The 13,912-nt window shown below is 43.1% G+C and overlaps 1 protein-coding gene across 1 annotated transcript in view; it reads left to right on the plus strand.

Annotated features, from left to right (window-relative positions):
- ESR2 (estrogen receptor 2) overlaps positions 1-13,298 on the plus strand; it is a 47,562-nt gene extending 34,264 nt beyond the window's left edge. The window contains exons 7-8 of the mRNA XM_007460065.1: positions 10,949-11,129; positions 12,874-13,298. Of these exons, the coding sequence (XP_007460127.1) occupies positions 10,949-11,129; positions 12,874-13,060 (368 nt within the window). The 3' untranslated portion in view covers positions 13,061-13,298. The remainder of the gene's footprint in view (positions 1-10,948; positions 11,130-12,873) is intronic.
- Positions 13,299-13,912: the final 614 nt, after the last annotated feature.

Here is a 13,912-nt window from a genome sequence, read left to right on the forward strand (position 1 = left end):
AGAAGACTCCTAAATGCTTTGGAGCTTCTGGCACCTTCTTGACATTTATTGTTACCATTCACCTTCTATAAAATAATATGAGGGCCCAGCTTACATCAGTGATTAAGTTGATGTGCATATAGGAAATGTCCAGGTGGGACCTATGAAACTGTGGAAGAAAATCAACTTTTTCTGACCTTCTCTTTGAATCTACCTACAGACGTCACCTCAGATTTTTGCTGTCATTTGTCTTTGTTAAAGGAAAGATTTCCCTGGAAAGTTCATTCCCACCTTGGTACAGGAGGATCATCAAATGCCAGATTATGGGGCTTCTCTTACTTGCAGAAATAATTTAGAACTCTTTTCTGTGCAGCAAAGTGCTCCTTGGAAAGCAGTTTGCTTCTTGTTACACCACTTTGCAGTGTAAAGCCTTATGTTTGGCAAGGCTCCTCACAGTCATTTTAGCCTCTGGACATCATATTGTGTTGTTGGGAAACTAGAAACATCTGTGCAAATGGGAAAGCCTAAGGCTACGGCATTCCTCCTGCAGCATCTGACAGAACTGCCATGTAGAGAGAATTACAGAGGGTGAGGTAGGCATGTGATGTAATTACCACTTGGGACAGTAAGTGAGTAGGATTTGTTTACAGTAAATCCAAATTTAAGAAATCTTTTCTTAAGAAATTTTTTTGGCTTGGTAGTCATAACGGCATTCAAAATGAATTTATTCTGTTCTGCATTGCTGTTAGGAAAATGTTGGAAAATTTCCACTGTCAGGAGAGGTGAGTCTTTTCCATGCTAGATTTTAAGCATCTCAAGTTACAGGCTTTTTTCTTTTTGATTATTTATAGCATTAACTTGAAAACAAACACAGGGACAGAATCCACTTAGCCACCTTGAATTTAAACAACCCTACAGAATATGTAAAACAGACACAGGACATTGGACAGTGACTCCCAAGAGAATAGACACAAGGTGATCCCTTTGACCAGTTTACTGCCCGGAGCCAGTTTCTAGGTTGCAATACAGGGAGAAGTAACCCAGGTAGACACCAGTGGTCTCCCTGAAATGAGAGAGCAGAGTTGTGAATTTGGGGAGGCTAGGATTTTCAGGGGAGAGAACTGGAGAGGAACAAGCCAGACAGAGAGGCTTTAGAGACCTGCAGAGGATCCCCTTCAGGTCTTCAGCTGAGCATTAATTTCATGCTTATGATTCTAACCGAGGGCAGGGAAAGAACCACCAGAAAGGAGCAGGCAGAACAACACTTGGAAGTTCACACAGGGCCAGGAATAGTTCATGTTCTCACCAGCCACAGGGAAAAAACCTTCTGCTCTACTGGATGTTGGTTGTAGTACTCAGAAAGGTATTGCCTCAGTAGTGAGGTAACATAAGCCCTAGTCTAAAGGCTGCCCTGGTCCTACCAAATGAAACTTAAAAAGCAAGTTGGAAGGATCAAACTATTGCCAAGTAACTTAACTGCATCTTAACTGCATAAAGCTCAAGACTATTTAAAGGAATGGAAGAATATCTAGCACTTAACAGGGTAAACCAATCACATGTTAGCAAGCATGGAAAGAAGCAGAAAATATGACCTATTAGGAAAATGACCATTACTGGAAAAGACACCAGGTGATGCAGATGATAGACTTAGTAGACAAGGGCATTAAAACAATTACTGTAACTATATTCCGTATGGCCAAGGAGTAGAGGAAAGCATGAACAGGTTAAGGAGAGACATGGAAAATATGAAACACACACAAATTAAATTTCTAAATGTGAAAACTATGTTTTGATGGATTTACATCTGATTAGGCATAGCAGAAGAAAAAATAGTGCCTGTTAAGCAAGAGCAGTAGAAACTATCAAAAAAGAATAGAAAGAAAAAAGGGTTTAAAAAATGAACAGAGTATTAAGCTGGAGTGGCTATATTAATATCAGAAAAAGTAAATTTTAGAGCAAAGAATATTTCTAGGAATAAAGAAGGTAATTTCATAATGATAAATGAGTCAATTTGTCAAGAAGACATAACAATCCTAAACATTTATGCACCAAATAAGAGAACCTCAAACCTTATGAAGTAAAATCTGATAAAACTGCAGGGAGAAATGGACAAATCCCTTATTATAGTGGGATATTTTAATACCCCTCTCTCAATAACTGATAGAATAAGTAGACAGAAAATCAGTAGATATAGAGAAGACTTGAATAACACTGCCAGCCAACTTTACCTAATTGGCATTTTAAAAACCCTCAACCCCAAAACAGCAGAAGACACATTCTTTTCAAGTATTCATTGAATATTTACCAGGATAGACTATATCCTGGACCATGAAACAAGTCTGAATACATTTAAAAGAATTTAATTCATACAAAGTATTTTCTTTGACACAATGGAACTAAATTAGAAACCAATATTAGAAAGATCTTGGAGAATTTCCAAACGTTTGGAAACCAGATGACATATATCTAAATAATCCATGGATCACAGAAAAATAATCAAAATTAAAATTAGAAAGCATTTTGAACTAACTGAAAATGAAAGCAGAACACAGCAAAATGTTGGGGTTGCAGCTAAAGCAGTAGCTTGAGGGAGGGCTTCCCTGGTTGTGCAGTGGTTGGGAATCCACCTGCCAGTGCAGGGGACTCGGGTTCAAGCCCTGGGCCAGGAGGATCCCACATGCCACGGAGCAGCTAAGCCCGTGTGCCACAACTACTGAGCCTGCACTCTAGAGCCGGCGAGCCACAACTACTGAGCCTAAGCTCTAGAGCTGGCGAGCCACAACTACTGTAGCCCGTGTGCCTAGACCCCATGCTCTGCGACAAGAGAGGCCACTGCAATGAGAAGCCCGCGCACCGCAACAAAGAGTGGCCCTAGCTCGCCGCAACTAGAGAAAGCCCGTGCACAGCAACAAAGTCCCAACACAGCCCAAGATAAATAAATAAATTAATTAAAGAAATAGTTTGAGGGAAATTTGTAGCATTCAAGGCCCATATTCCAATAAAAGGAATATCTCAAGATTTTTCTTGAGGTAGCCTTGTATTGCTACAAAATTCCCTCTTAGAACTGCTTTTGCTGCATCCCATAGATTTCAGATCATGTGTTTCCATTTTCATTTGTCTCCAGGTATATGTTTATTTCCTCCTTGATTTCTTTAGTGACCCACTGATTTTTTTTGTAGTATGCTATGTGTTTGTGTTTTTCGCAGTTTTTTCTTCTAGTTGATTTCTAGTCTCACACTGTTGTAGTCAGAAAAGATGCTTGATGTGATTTTAACCTTCTTAAATTTATTAAGACTTGTTTTGTAGCTTAGCATGTGATCTATCCTGGAGAATGTTCCATGTGCACTTGAAAAGAATGTGTATTCTTGTGTACATGTACACCAATGTTCACTGCAGCATTATTTACAATAGCCAAGATATGCAAGCAACCTAAGTGTCCGTCAGTAGATGAGTGGATAAAGAAGATGTGGGGTGTGTGTGTGTGTGTGTGTATGTGTGTATGCACACATACAATGGAATATTACTCAGCTATTAAAGTGAAATCCTGCCATTTACAACAACATGGAAGGATCTAAAGAGTATTATGCGAAGTGAAGTAAGTCAGAGAAAGGCAAATACTGTGTGATCTCACTTATTTGTGGAATTTAAAAAACAAAATAGACAAAACAAAAATAGACTAATGAATACAGAAAACAAACTACAGAGAACAAACAGGTGGTTGCTGGAGGGGAGAGAGAGTGCATGAAGTAACTGAAGGGAATTAAGAGATACAAACTCCAGTTATAAAATAAACCGTGGAGATGTAATATATAACATTAGGAATATGGTCAAAAATATTGTAATACCTTTGTGTGGAGACAAATGGTTACTCGACTTATTGTGGTGATCATTTCATAATGTATACAAATGTCAAATCACTATGTAGTACACCCAGAACTGACTTAGAGTTGTATGTCAACTATATTTCAATTAAAAAAGCCAGGTCTGAAAGTAAGGACCTCAGCTTTCAACCTTAAGGAAACTTAGGAAAAGAAGAGAAAATGAAACCCCAAATAAGCAGAAGAAAAGAAATAATAAAGGATAGAGTGGAAAACAATGGAACAGAATAAAAGAAAATAGTAGATGAAAAGCAAGAAAGTCAAAAGCTGATTATTTGAGATCAATGAAATTGATGAGCCTCTGGCCAGACTGATCAGAATAAAGGAAAGAAGATACAGGTTACCAGTATCAGTAGTGGGACAGGTGACGTTATTTTTCTGCAGATATTAAAAAGAATAATAAGGTAATATTAAAAAAACTTTATGCCAATTCGCTTGAATATTAGATGAAATGGACAAATTCTTTGAAAGATACAAATTACTGAAACTCAATCAAAAAGAAACTTAAAAATTCTGAACAGCTATATATCTATCAAAGACATTGAATTTGTAGTTACAAACTTTCCCACAAAGAAAACTTCAGGCCCAGATGGCTCTTCTGCAAGAATTCTACCAGACATTTAAGGAATAAGTAATACCAAGCTTATACATATTATTGCAGAAAACTGAGGAGTTGGCAATACTTTCCAACTCATTACTCTGATAAGAAACCCAGACCAACATATTGGAAGAAAAGAAGACAGCAGACCAGTATCTCTCATGTATACAGATGCAAAAATTCTCAAATTTGTTTTTTAGAAATAGAATCCAATAATATATTGTGAACAAGTGTGATTTTCCCAGGAATACAAGGTTATTTAACTTTTGAAAATCAATCAACAGGGACTTCCCTGGTGGGCCAGTGGTAAAGAATCCACCTTCCAGTGCAGCGGACGTGGGTTCGATCCCTGGTCGGCGAACCAAGATCCCACATGCCACAGGGCAACTAAGCCCGAGCGCTACAACTACTGGGCTTGCACACCTCAACTAGCCGGTGTGCCACAAACTACAGGGCCCCTGTGCTCTGGAGCCTGTGCACCACAACTAGAGAGAAGCCTGCATGCCGCAATGAAAGATTCCACGTGCTGCAACTAACACCCGATGCAATATTTATTCAATATATTTTTTAATTCAATAAATAAATAAGAAAAATCATGTCATATTCATTAAAAAAAGAAAATCAACATAATTTACCATATTAACAGAATAATAATGAAAAACCATATGATTATTCCAATATGTGCAGAAAAAGCATTTGACAAAATCTAATGCCCATTCCTTCTAAAAACTCTCAACAAACTAGTAATGGAAGGAAACTTCCTTAACCTAGTCAGGGGCATTAATGAATAATCTACAGCTAATGGTATACTTGCTTGTTATCAGGAATAAGACAAGTATGTCCACTCTCATGAATTTTATTCAATGTTTTACTGGAAGTTTTAGTGTTATAAGTCAAGAAAAGAGAATAAAAGACATCCATCCAGATTATAAAGGTGGAAGTAAAACTCTTTATTCGAAAAATGTGATAATCTGTGTAGAAAACTCAAAGAGTCTACAAAAAAGTGAGTTTATCCAGATTGTGGGATATAAGGGAAATATATAAAAAAATTTTATTTCTATATGGTAGGAATGAACAATTGGTAATTGAAATAAATAATCAATACTGTTTACAATAGCATCAAAAATTGTGAAACCTTGGGCTTCACTGGTGGCGCAGTGGTTGAGAGTCTGCCTGCCGATGCAGGGGACGCGGGTTCGTGCCCCAGTCCGGGAAGATCCCACATGCCGCGGAGCGGCTGGGCCCGTGAGCCATGGCTGCTGAGCCTGTGCGTCTGGAGCCTGTGCTCCGCAATGGGAGAGGCCACAGCAGTGAGAGGCCCGCGTACCGCAAAAAAAATAAATAAATAAAAAATTGTGAAACCTTAGGTTAAATTTGACAAAACATGTGAGACCACACACTGAAAACTGCAAAACATTGCTGACAGAAATAAGAAATCCTAAATAAATGGAGAGAGATGTTAATGGGTTAAAAGATTCAGTATGTTAAGATGTCAACCTTCCCAACAGATAGTCTGTAAATTCAACTTGATCCTAATAAAAATCTTAACAGTAATGAACTAGATACAATGCTTTTGGTCCAGAATAGGGATATACACTATATATATACACTAGTGTATATATATATATACACTAATGAGGGCTCTGAGCCTTACCAGGCTTAGAAGAGCATGTTCCTCTCTGTTGGGGAGAGATGGGGTGAAGGCAGCACCATCCGAACTTCCCTCTCAGCAAATCCTCTTCCACGGTGCATAGGTAAGATGTGAGAGTGCCTGGTATTACTGTAATATATATACTCAGTCTTTGATATGGCTCCTGAAACTCAGAGACAACAGAAAATGTTGCATTTAACACAACCTATTACAATATTTGTTAAAGTGTTTTAGAAACTCCAGGGTGTTATGTGAGTATTATACTTAATGTAACAGCATATCCAAATTAAGAGTCCTGAGACCAGCCATCTTGTCACCCAGAAACCTGGAGACTAGGGAAGTCCTCCCTTGGTTAGAATTAGAGGCTACTGAATCTAGGAAACAGAGTGGAATCAATCTGCAAATAATTAGTCTTTTAAAATATTTAAAATTAGGAATAAGATCTATGTATCCAAATAATTTTAGGGCTTTGCAAACTTTTGTGACTTTTCATTACAAAGTTTTCATATGGATGAAACTTTTCATTAAATGAAAGAAATAGTTAGAACCAGGTAAGCCTATTTTACATGAAGAAAATTATTAAGAGATATCAACTCAAGCCCTGGTTCACTCTGAGTTTATGGTGAGGGTTCCCATGATGTGGGTGGGCAGAGAAGGCCAAGATACAAAAGGACACACAGAAGGATGCTGAAGAGGCCAGATGGGTGCTTTTCTGTTGATGGAGAACATGGGGGCAAAGCATTGTAGGCATCAGCCTCCTGGGTCCATGTCACCAACACCTTTCCAACATCAGTCTGTTCTTATGGTGCTGGGTTAGGAGGTGGTGATAAAGGGAATGGTCATAGCTAGAGGTTCTTTCCTCAAAGCAAACAGGCAAACAAAACCCCACATACACCTCCCAAAAGCCAGAACATTTTTCCTTTGGTTAGTATTCTGGAATTTTTATTAAACACGTTATCTCTTCTGATTTATTTGCTTTCAGTTGAGGTGAGCTTATATCTTCATCCTTTGAACCCTTAGGACGTGGCAGATGTTGGGGGATTGCCCATCTCTCCCCATGTGCTGCTCAGAATGTCATCAGGTGGGCTGGTGAAAGGAGGACACAGCTGTTCCCAGGCGATAAAGAGGAAAGGAAATTGTGTCCTTGATTTTATTTTACTTTCTTTGGTATGTGTGTGGTGGTGTGCCAAGATCTTGACTTTTTTACTGTATTTCTTTAGTTTTAGGAAAAGTCATTTAATTTGGTTCTAAAATGAAATCTGATGTTCTTAACTCTTGGGGGCTGGAAGGAGTTAATCCTTACCGTTTCCTGTGTGTCTGGGCAGTGAGCATCCTGGGGGCTTTGTGTCTTGTCTCTTGCCCCTCCTGGGGCCTGCCACTTAGCGATTACCTTGTACCTACGTGTCTGATGAGCAAGAGGGTATGTGAATGCCCAAAGTGCAGGCACAGCACTGCTGACTGAAAAGAGAGGCAGGCAGCAAAATGGGTATTCTACAGCCCAGTTCCTTCCCAGGATGATTTTATACAGGTTAATCTTTTTGTACGTAAAATCTTTCCCCATATGTAAAATTGATACGGCACATGCCTTTACAGAACCACAGTGACCCCTATCCCCAAACCCCTCATCAGGGCTCACCCTTGGCAGTGACTCTGCTCCTTTATGGAGAAGGTGACCCAATAGCCAACACAGGGCTCAATCTGAGGGGAGCCTTGGTCAGACGTAAGGAGGTACTGAGGAGCTTTTATGTTACTGCAATTTTGGTTCTGAAGATTCACTTTATTACTTTTTAAAATTACAGCTTTATTGTGATATTCATATGCCATTCAATTCACCCATTTAACGTGTACAATTCAGTGGTTTTTAGTATATCCATAGACTTGTGCAGCCATTATCAAAACCAACTTTAGAACATTTTTCATCACCCTAAAAGAAATCCTGTGCTCCCCAATCTAGCTGTCACTCTCCAGTCTCTGTCCCACCTATAGTCCTGGGCAACCACTCATGTACTTTCTGTCTGTATCGATTTGCCCATTTTGGACAGTTCATGTAAATGGAATCATAAGAATGTAGACCTTTGTGGCTGGCTTCTTTCACTTGGCATATGATGTTTCATCCAAGTTGTAGCATGTGTCAGTACTTCATTCCTTTGTTTTTGGCATTCTGCTTTTTATTTTTATTTTTTATTTTTATTGGGGTATAGTTGTTTTACAATGTTGTGTTAGTTTCTACTGTACAGCGAAGTGGAGTTCCCTGTGCTATGTAGCAGGTTCTCATTAGTTATCTGTTTTATACATATTAGTGTATATATGTCAATCCCAACCTCCCAGTTCATCCCCCCGCCCCCTTTCCCTCCTTGGTGTCCATACGTTTGATCTCTACATCTGTGTCTCTATTTCTGCCTTGCTTCATTCCTTTTTATGGCTCAGTAATCTTCCATTGTATGGATTATACATTTTGTTTATCCATTCATCAGTTGGTGGACATTTAGGTTGTTTCCACTTTTGGGCTATTATGAGTAATATTGCTGTGAACATTTGTGTACTAGCCAAATATTTTCACTTTTTGTCACTTTAGACTGACATATGTACAGGTACATAATTTTGACTCCTTTTAGAATCCAAAAATGTAAGATTTCTTTATGGCAGTAGAAATACATGGAGCACATTTCATGTAGCAGAATAGACTAAAGGGTAGTTAAAGAAAGTACTTGTTAATGCAGCCAGGGTCAATTTTAAGGGAAAATAAGCTTAAAATAATTTTCTCTAAGCTTTCATTTGATTTATAATTTTCGGTGTATGTACCTAAAATCTGCATCAACATGCATGTTTATCATTTCAATTATAATGGTGTGATTGGCTAAAAATTTGAACCTATGTAAATTCAGTCTAATGCTTCCATTTATGAGTGCTTACTCCATGCCAGTCATTGTAATAGGTGATGGGTATATAAAGGCAAACAAATAGGGTCTGTGCCTGCACAGTACTTATGTCCAGTCTCACTGAGGGTCAGAGCGTGTGTATGAGGACATCCAGCGTGTAGGACAACGTGCTGCCCTCTGCTGGGGAAGCACAGGCCACCTTTGGAGCTTCAGAGGAGAGCCCAGACCAGAGGGAAGTCAGGGAAGCTTCCACAAGGAAGTTCATAACCAGGCTGGAATCTAAAGGAGGAATGGATGTAGATAAGCAAGAGGAGGGGATGTGGAGAAGGGGAGGAGACGGGGTGGAGGAGGGAAGGGAAGGAAGAGCACCTAAGCAGAAAGCTCAGTATGCTCAGGGCATCACCTGTTAAAGGAATCGAAAGCAGTGTTCAAGGTGAGGTGTGCGGGGAACTGAGGATGCAGAGAGCAGAGAGAGCCCTGGTACACTGATAACTGCACCAAGTGGTTTGGACTCTACCCCAAGAGCTGGGAATTCATTGAAGGGCGCCACATGATCTGCATTTTTCATTTTGGACACTCAAGGGCATGTTGAGTGGAAGGTGGGGACAGTGAGAGGGCAGGCCATTTGCCATGGGGGTCAATGGGAGGCTTGACCCCAGCATGCCAGGGAGCCTGGAAGAGTCCCTGTGAGGAACAGGTGAGCAGATGGGTTAGAGCAGCAGCTTCTGGGCCAAACAAAGATGAATATTTTACATCTGCATCATCAGACATCATGGAGGGACATACCCCTAGGGATGTGGTGGAGCGCTGGACTGGCATGGTTGTGGTTCAGTATGTCCCTTGCCTTAACTGAACTGAGTTGAACTGAGTTGAACTGAGTTGCATTAATTGAACTGGAAATGCCAATAAAAGTAGAGAACAAAAACTGCCAAAACCAATTCTGTGGATGATAGAGTGCCAGCCATCCTTCGTTCTCATTACAGTCAAACGTCAGCAGCTCCCCCGTTGACTTCACGTATTTGCTATTTATTCTTTGAAATCGAAAGCCTGGAAGAGAAGCTAATTAATCCCCTGCTGCCAGGAATCAAGGAGTTGGGGTTGGTAGGCAAGGGGGTAGTAGGGCAAGATTTACCTGAGCGGTTGTTTTGCAACCTTTGGGAGGCCAAGTATCTCAGTCCCGAGAGTCAGAGGGGAATTAGACACCAGGCCAGGCAGGAAGGGGGAAGCGACCTACCTTGTGGGGAGGTAGACATGTGCCTGTAAGCTTTGCTCAGTGAGGAGCTGAGGCTGGAGGAGCTGCGTGACTGGTCAGGGGTCAGAGAGCAAGAGATGGAGGATATAGAGTAGGTCTGTCTGATTCCAAATCGGTGGTCTTCCTGCTCCAGCAAGGCATCACCTGAAGTGAGATGCTGAGGGCCTGGACAGAGGTGGCAGTGGCCCTGCCGTGGCCGTCTGCGCGTGGCACAGAGGGGTGGGGGGAGGCGGCATAGCGGTGGTGATTAGTTTATGTTTATTAAACTCCCCGTAGATGAGGGGCCCTCTTAGGGACTAGGAGTTGAGTTAATCTCACTTTCTGACCATCTCCATGTGGGTATTTGTTGCTGCAGCTGAGATACACCATGTCATGGTTTGAGGCAACTAGATACCTTTCCTGCTTGGCAAGGCCACACTTTTGGGCCAGGGGGCCCTCTGAGAGGCCGTTGAGTCTGCCTGCATTCATCTGGCATTCAGCTGGAAGGCTTTCCCTTCCAGCTCAGTGATAGGGCTGGCTCTTGGGGGACAGGGACACCATGCACAGGTGAAGCCATGCTTTTAAGGTTTCACCAGACATGCAGATGTCAGAGCAACCCAGATCACTTTGGCCTCCCTTCTGGAGAACATATGCATGCCTAATGGCTGAGCACACGACTTCCGTTTTCTCCTCTCAGGGCAGTGACTCGTGGCTTTTTTATGCCTTGTCCAGGTGTGTACCCTTCAGCTGAGGCACTCCAGGAGGCTGACAGCAGCCGGAAACTGGCTCATCTACTGAACGCTGTGACGGATGCTCTGGTCTGGGTGATTGCCAAGAGCGGCATCCCCTCCCAGCAGCAGTCCATCCGCCTGGCTAACCTGCTGATGCTCCTTTCTCACGTCAGGCACGCCAGGTACAATCCCTGCGGGGGGCCGCTCCACGGGGTGCGTGGTGGGAGGGGGCTGTGCACATGCCCAGACGAGGGTGAAGAGCTTTGGAAAAAGGGTTTTGCAACTTTGAGATGGATGAGGCAGAATTGCCACCTTTAAGGGAAAATAAACCCCTGAAAGGGAAGGGGGTGCATCATCAGTGCACACAGCTGTAACCAAAGACTGGCCACAGCGAGCACTGAATGTGGCATGGTCCTCATAGGAGCTTTTTATGGCGTCCTGTGTGGCTCATCTGTTTTTCAGTTGCTGGGGCTTTTAGCTTGTTTATGGAGCTCTGGAAGGGGCAGTTAGTTCCTCTCCTAGAGTGAACTGCCACCTTTTTCTGTACCACCCAGGGCTGGGGTCCTGAGGTCTTTTCCTGAAGAGGTTAAACCCAGCTCCTCTAGATCAGCTCTGAGGCTGGTGATTTGGGGAGGTACACAAAGGCTTCCCGAAGAGCTGTTCTTTCCTTACAATAGCATCAGGTTGTTAAGAGTGAGACCTAAGAGAACTAGTGAGCCCAGTAGGTTTGGGAAGGCAGGGCGTGGGTAGAGTGTGTTCAGGATATGGAAATTGTGTGCGCTCGTGGAGGGCGATGGTGTGTGATGATGGTTTCATGCTGGTACCATGAGGCTCAGTGCTTGCTGTCACCCAGGAGGAGGGTAGCCCTGCCATGGGGCTGGAAGAGGGGACATGAGGATGGAAGGTAGGTGCTCCCTCGACGAGGAGGGAAGTCTAGGGGTGGTGAGAAAGGACAACACACACCTCAAGAATTTTACCAAGGGGGAGGAAATGGAAATGACCTCCGCCTCTGTTTCCTCTTTAATGATTACTCAGTACATGACCATTTGCAGAGCAGAAACAGTCCATCCTCATTAATCACAGATTTCCTATTTGTGAATTTGCCTGCTTGCTAAAATTTATTTGTAACCCCCAAATCAATACTCATGGCACTTTTGAGGTCATTCGAGGACACGTGCGGCATGGCAAAAAATTTGAGTTACCCATACTTAGGTTACCAGCAGGGGTCACACGAAGTGCTGCTCTGCCTTCTCGTTTCTGCTCTCATACTGTAAACAAGGGTCCATTACATGGTCTATTTAGTGCCTCGTTTTGCCATTTTTGTGCTTTGTTGGGGATTTCACTGTCTAAAAATGACCCCAAGCATAGTGCTGAAGTGCTCTCTAGTGTTCCTGAGTGCAAGAAACCTGTGATGTCCCTACAGAAAAAATATATGTGTTAGATACACTTTGTTCAGGCATGAATTTTAGTGCTGTAGGCCGTGAGTTAAATGTTAGTGAATGGACTGTATGTGTTAAATAAAGTGTCTTTATAACAATAACTCAGAAGAAACAAGGTTACGTATTAATGGCTGGTGAAAATGTTGGGACCAGGACCTCTCAGAACCTAACCCTGTATTTCTTCCAGTAGCAATGGTTCAGTGTTTGCGAAGACTGTGTAGACATAACTGTGGTGAATAGCGAGACCCCATCGCACTATGTGCCAGTGCTATCAGGCCATTGTGGGTGGGTCGTGGGACACCAAGGCCCATAGGACATTGTACTTGTCCTTACGTGTAGATCATTGGAGGAGACAGATGCAAGAACCATAGCTAGCAAAGGGCTGGAAGTGCAGGGGTGGGGGTGGAGGACTGGCTCTGTCGGGGAAGATGTCAGACTTCCCTTGGCTGCTTCAAGAAGGAATCTCAGCACCTTTTTGTCCCCCTAGTAACAAGGGCATGGAACACCTGCTCAGCATGAAGTGCAAAAATGTGGTCCCCGTCTACGACCTGCTGCTGGAGATGCTGAATGCCCACACACTTCGCGGCAGCAAGTCCTCGGTCACAGGGTCTGAGTGCAGCCTGGTGGAGGAAAGTGGGAGCAAAGAGGGCTCCCAGAACCCCCAGGGTCAGTGATGCCAAGCCCTGAGGTGTGGTCAGGCTGCAGAGGAGGTCAGAGGTTGAAGCGTGAACTCCAGCACAAATCGTGAGCCCCATCAGGAGGGGGCGGGCTTCATCGGCTTTCTGCTGTGTGATCCCTCATATGGCCCCTCAATACCATCCTTCCCCGACCTCCCTACTTCCCGGGAGTCAGGGTGAGAAAGCCAGTGCTCCTTGTCACCAGGGGGCACGTTGGAGTGCAGAGTTTATGTCTTGCTTGGCCTCATGGGATCTCATTGTGGTCCCTCTCACTTCCCATCTCCCTCCCACCCTTTGGAAAACATCTTCTTACAGCTTTTGGAATGACTGGTGGAAACCTGACTTGGAAGCGTTGTCAAGTAGAAAGGGGAGAGAATGTGGCACATGCACAGGAAGAGGACTAAGCCTTATTGTGCCACTTAACCTGCCCGCAGAGTTAGTCCTTTGTATGCTGCCTTCCAGGCCACTTGATTGTAGGATTGAAAACCACGACTGCAGTCAACTAACTGGTTCCACACACCTATCTCACAGGCCTGTGAGGACAGCTGTCACGTATTGCTGTGACTCTATCCAAGGCCAGAGGGAATGTGACCTAGGGAACCAGTGGTCAAGCTGAGATGCGAGCCACGTTCATCCCCCAAGACCTTGCTGCCGCCTTCATGCAGGTTCACCCCCTCTTGGTTTGCATTCAGAAGGCCTACAAATTACTTGGTGTGTGTGTGTGTGTGTGTGTGTGTGTGTGTGTGATCACCTTCATGGCGGAGTGTGGAGATTTAAATACCCCTACACCTGGAATTGCCCTTTGTTAAAACTCTCTTGTCCCAAGGGGCCCAGTGTGTGTGCTAGAGA

This window comes from Lipotes vexillifer, unplaced genomic scaffold (genome assembly GCF_000442215.2).
Source record: "Lipotes vexillifer unplaced genomic scaffold, Lipotes_vexillifer_v1.1 scaffold672, whole genome shotgun sequence".
Classification (NCBI taxonomy): Eukaryota; Metazoa; Chordata; class Mammalia; order Artiodactyla; family Lipotidae; genus Lipotes; species Lipotes vexillifer.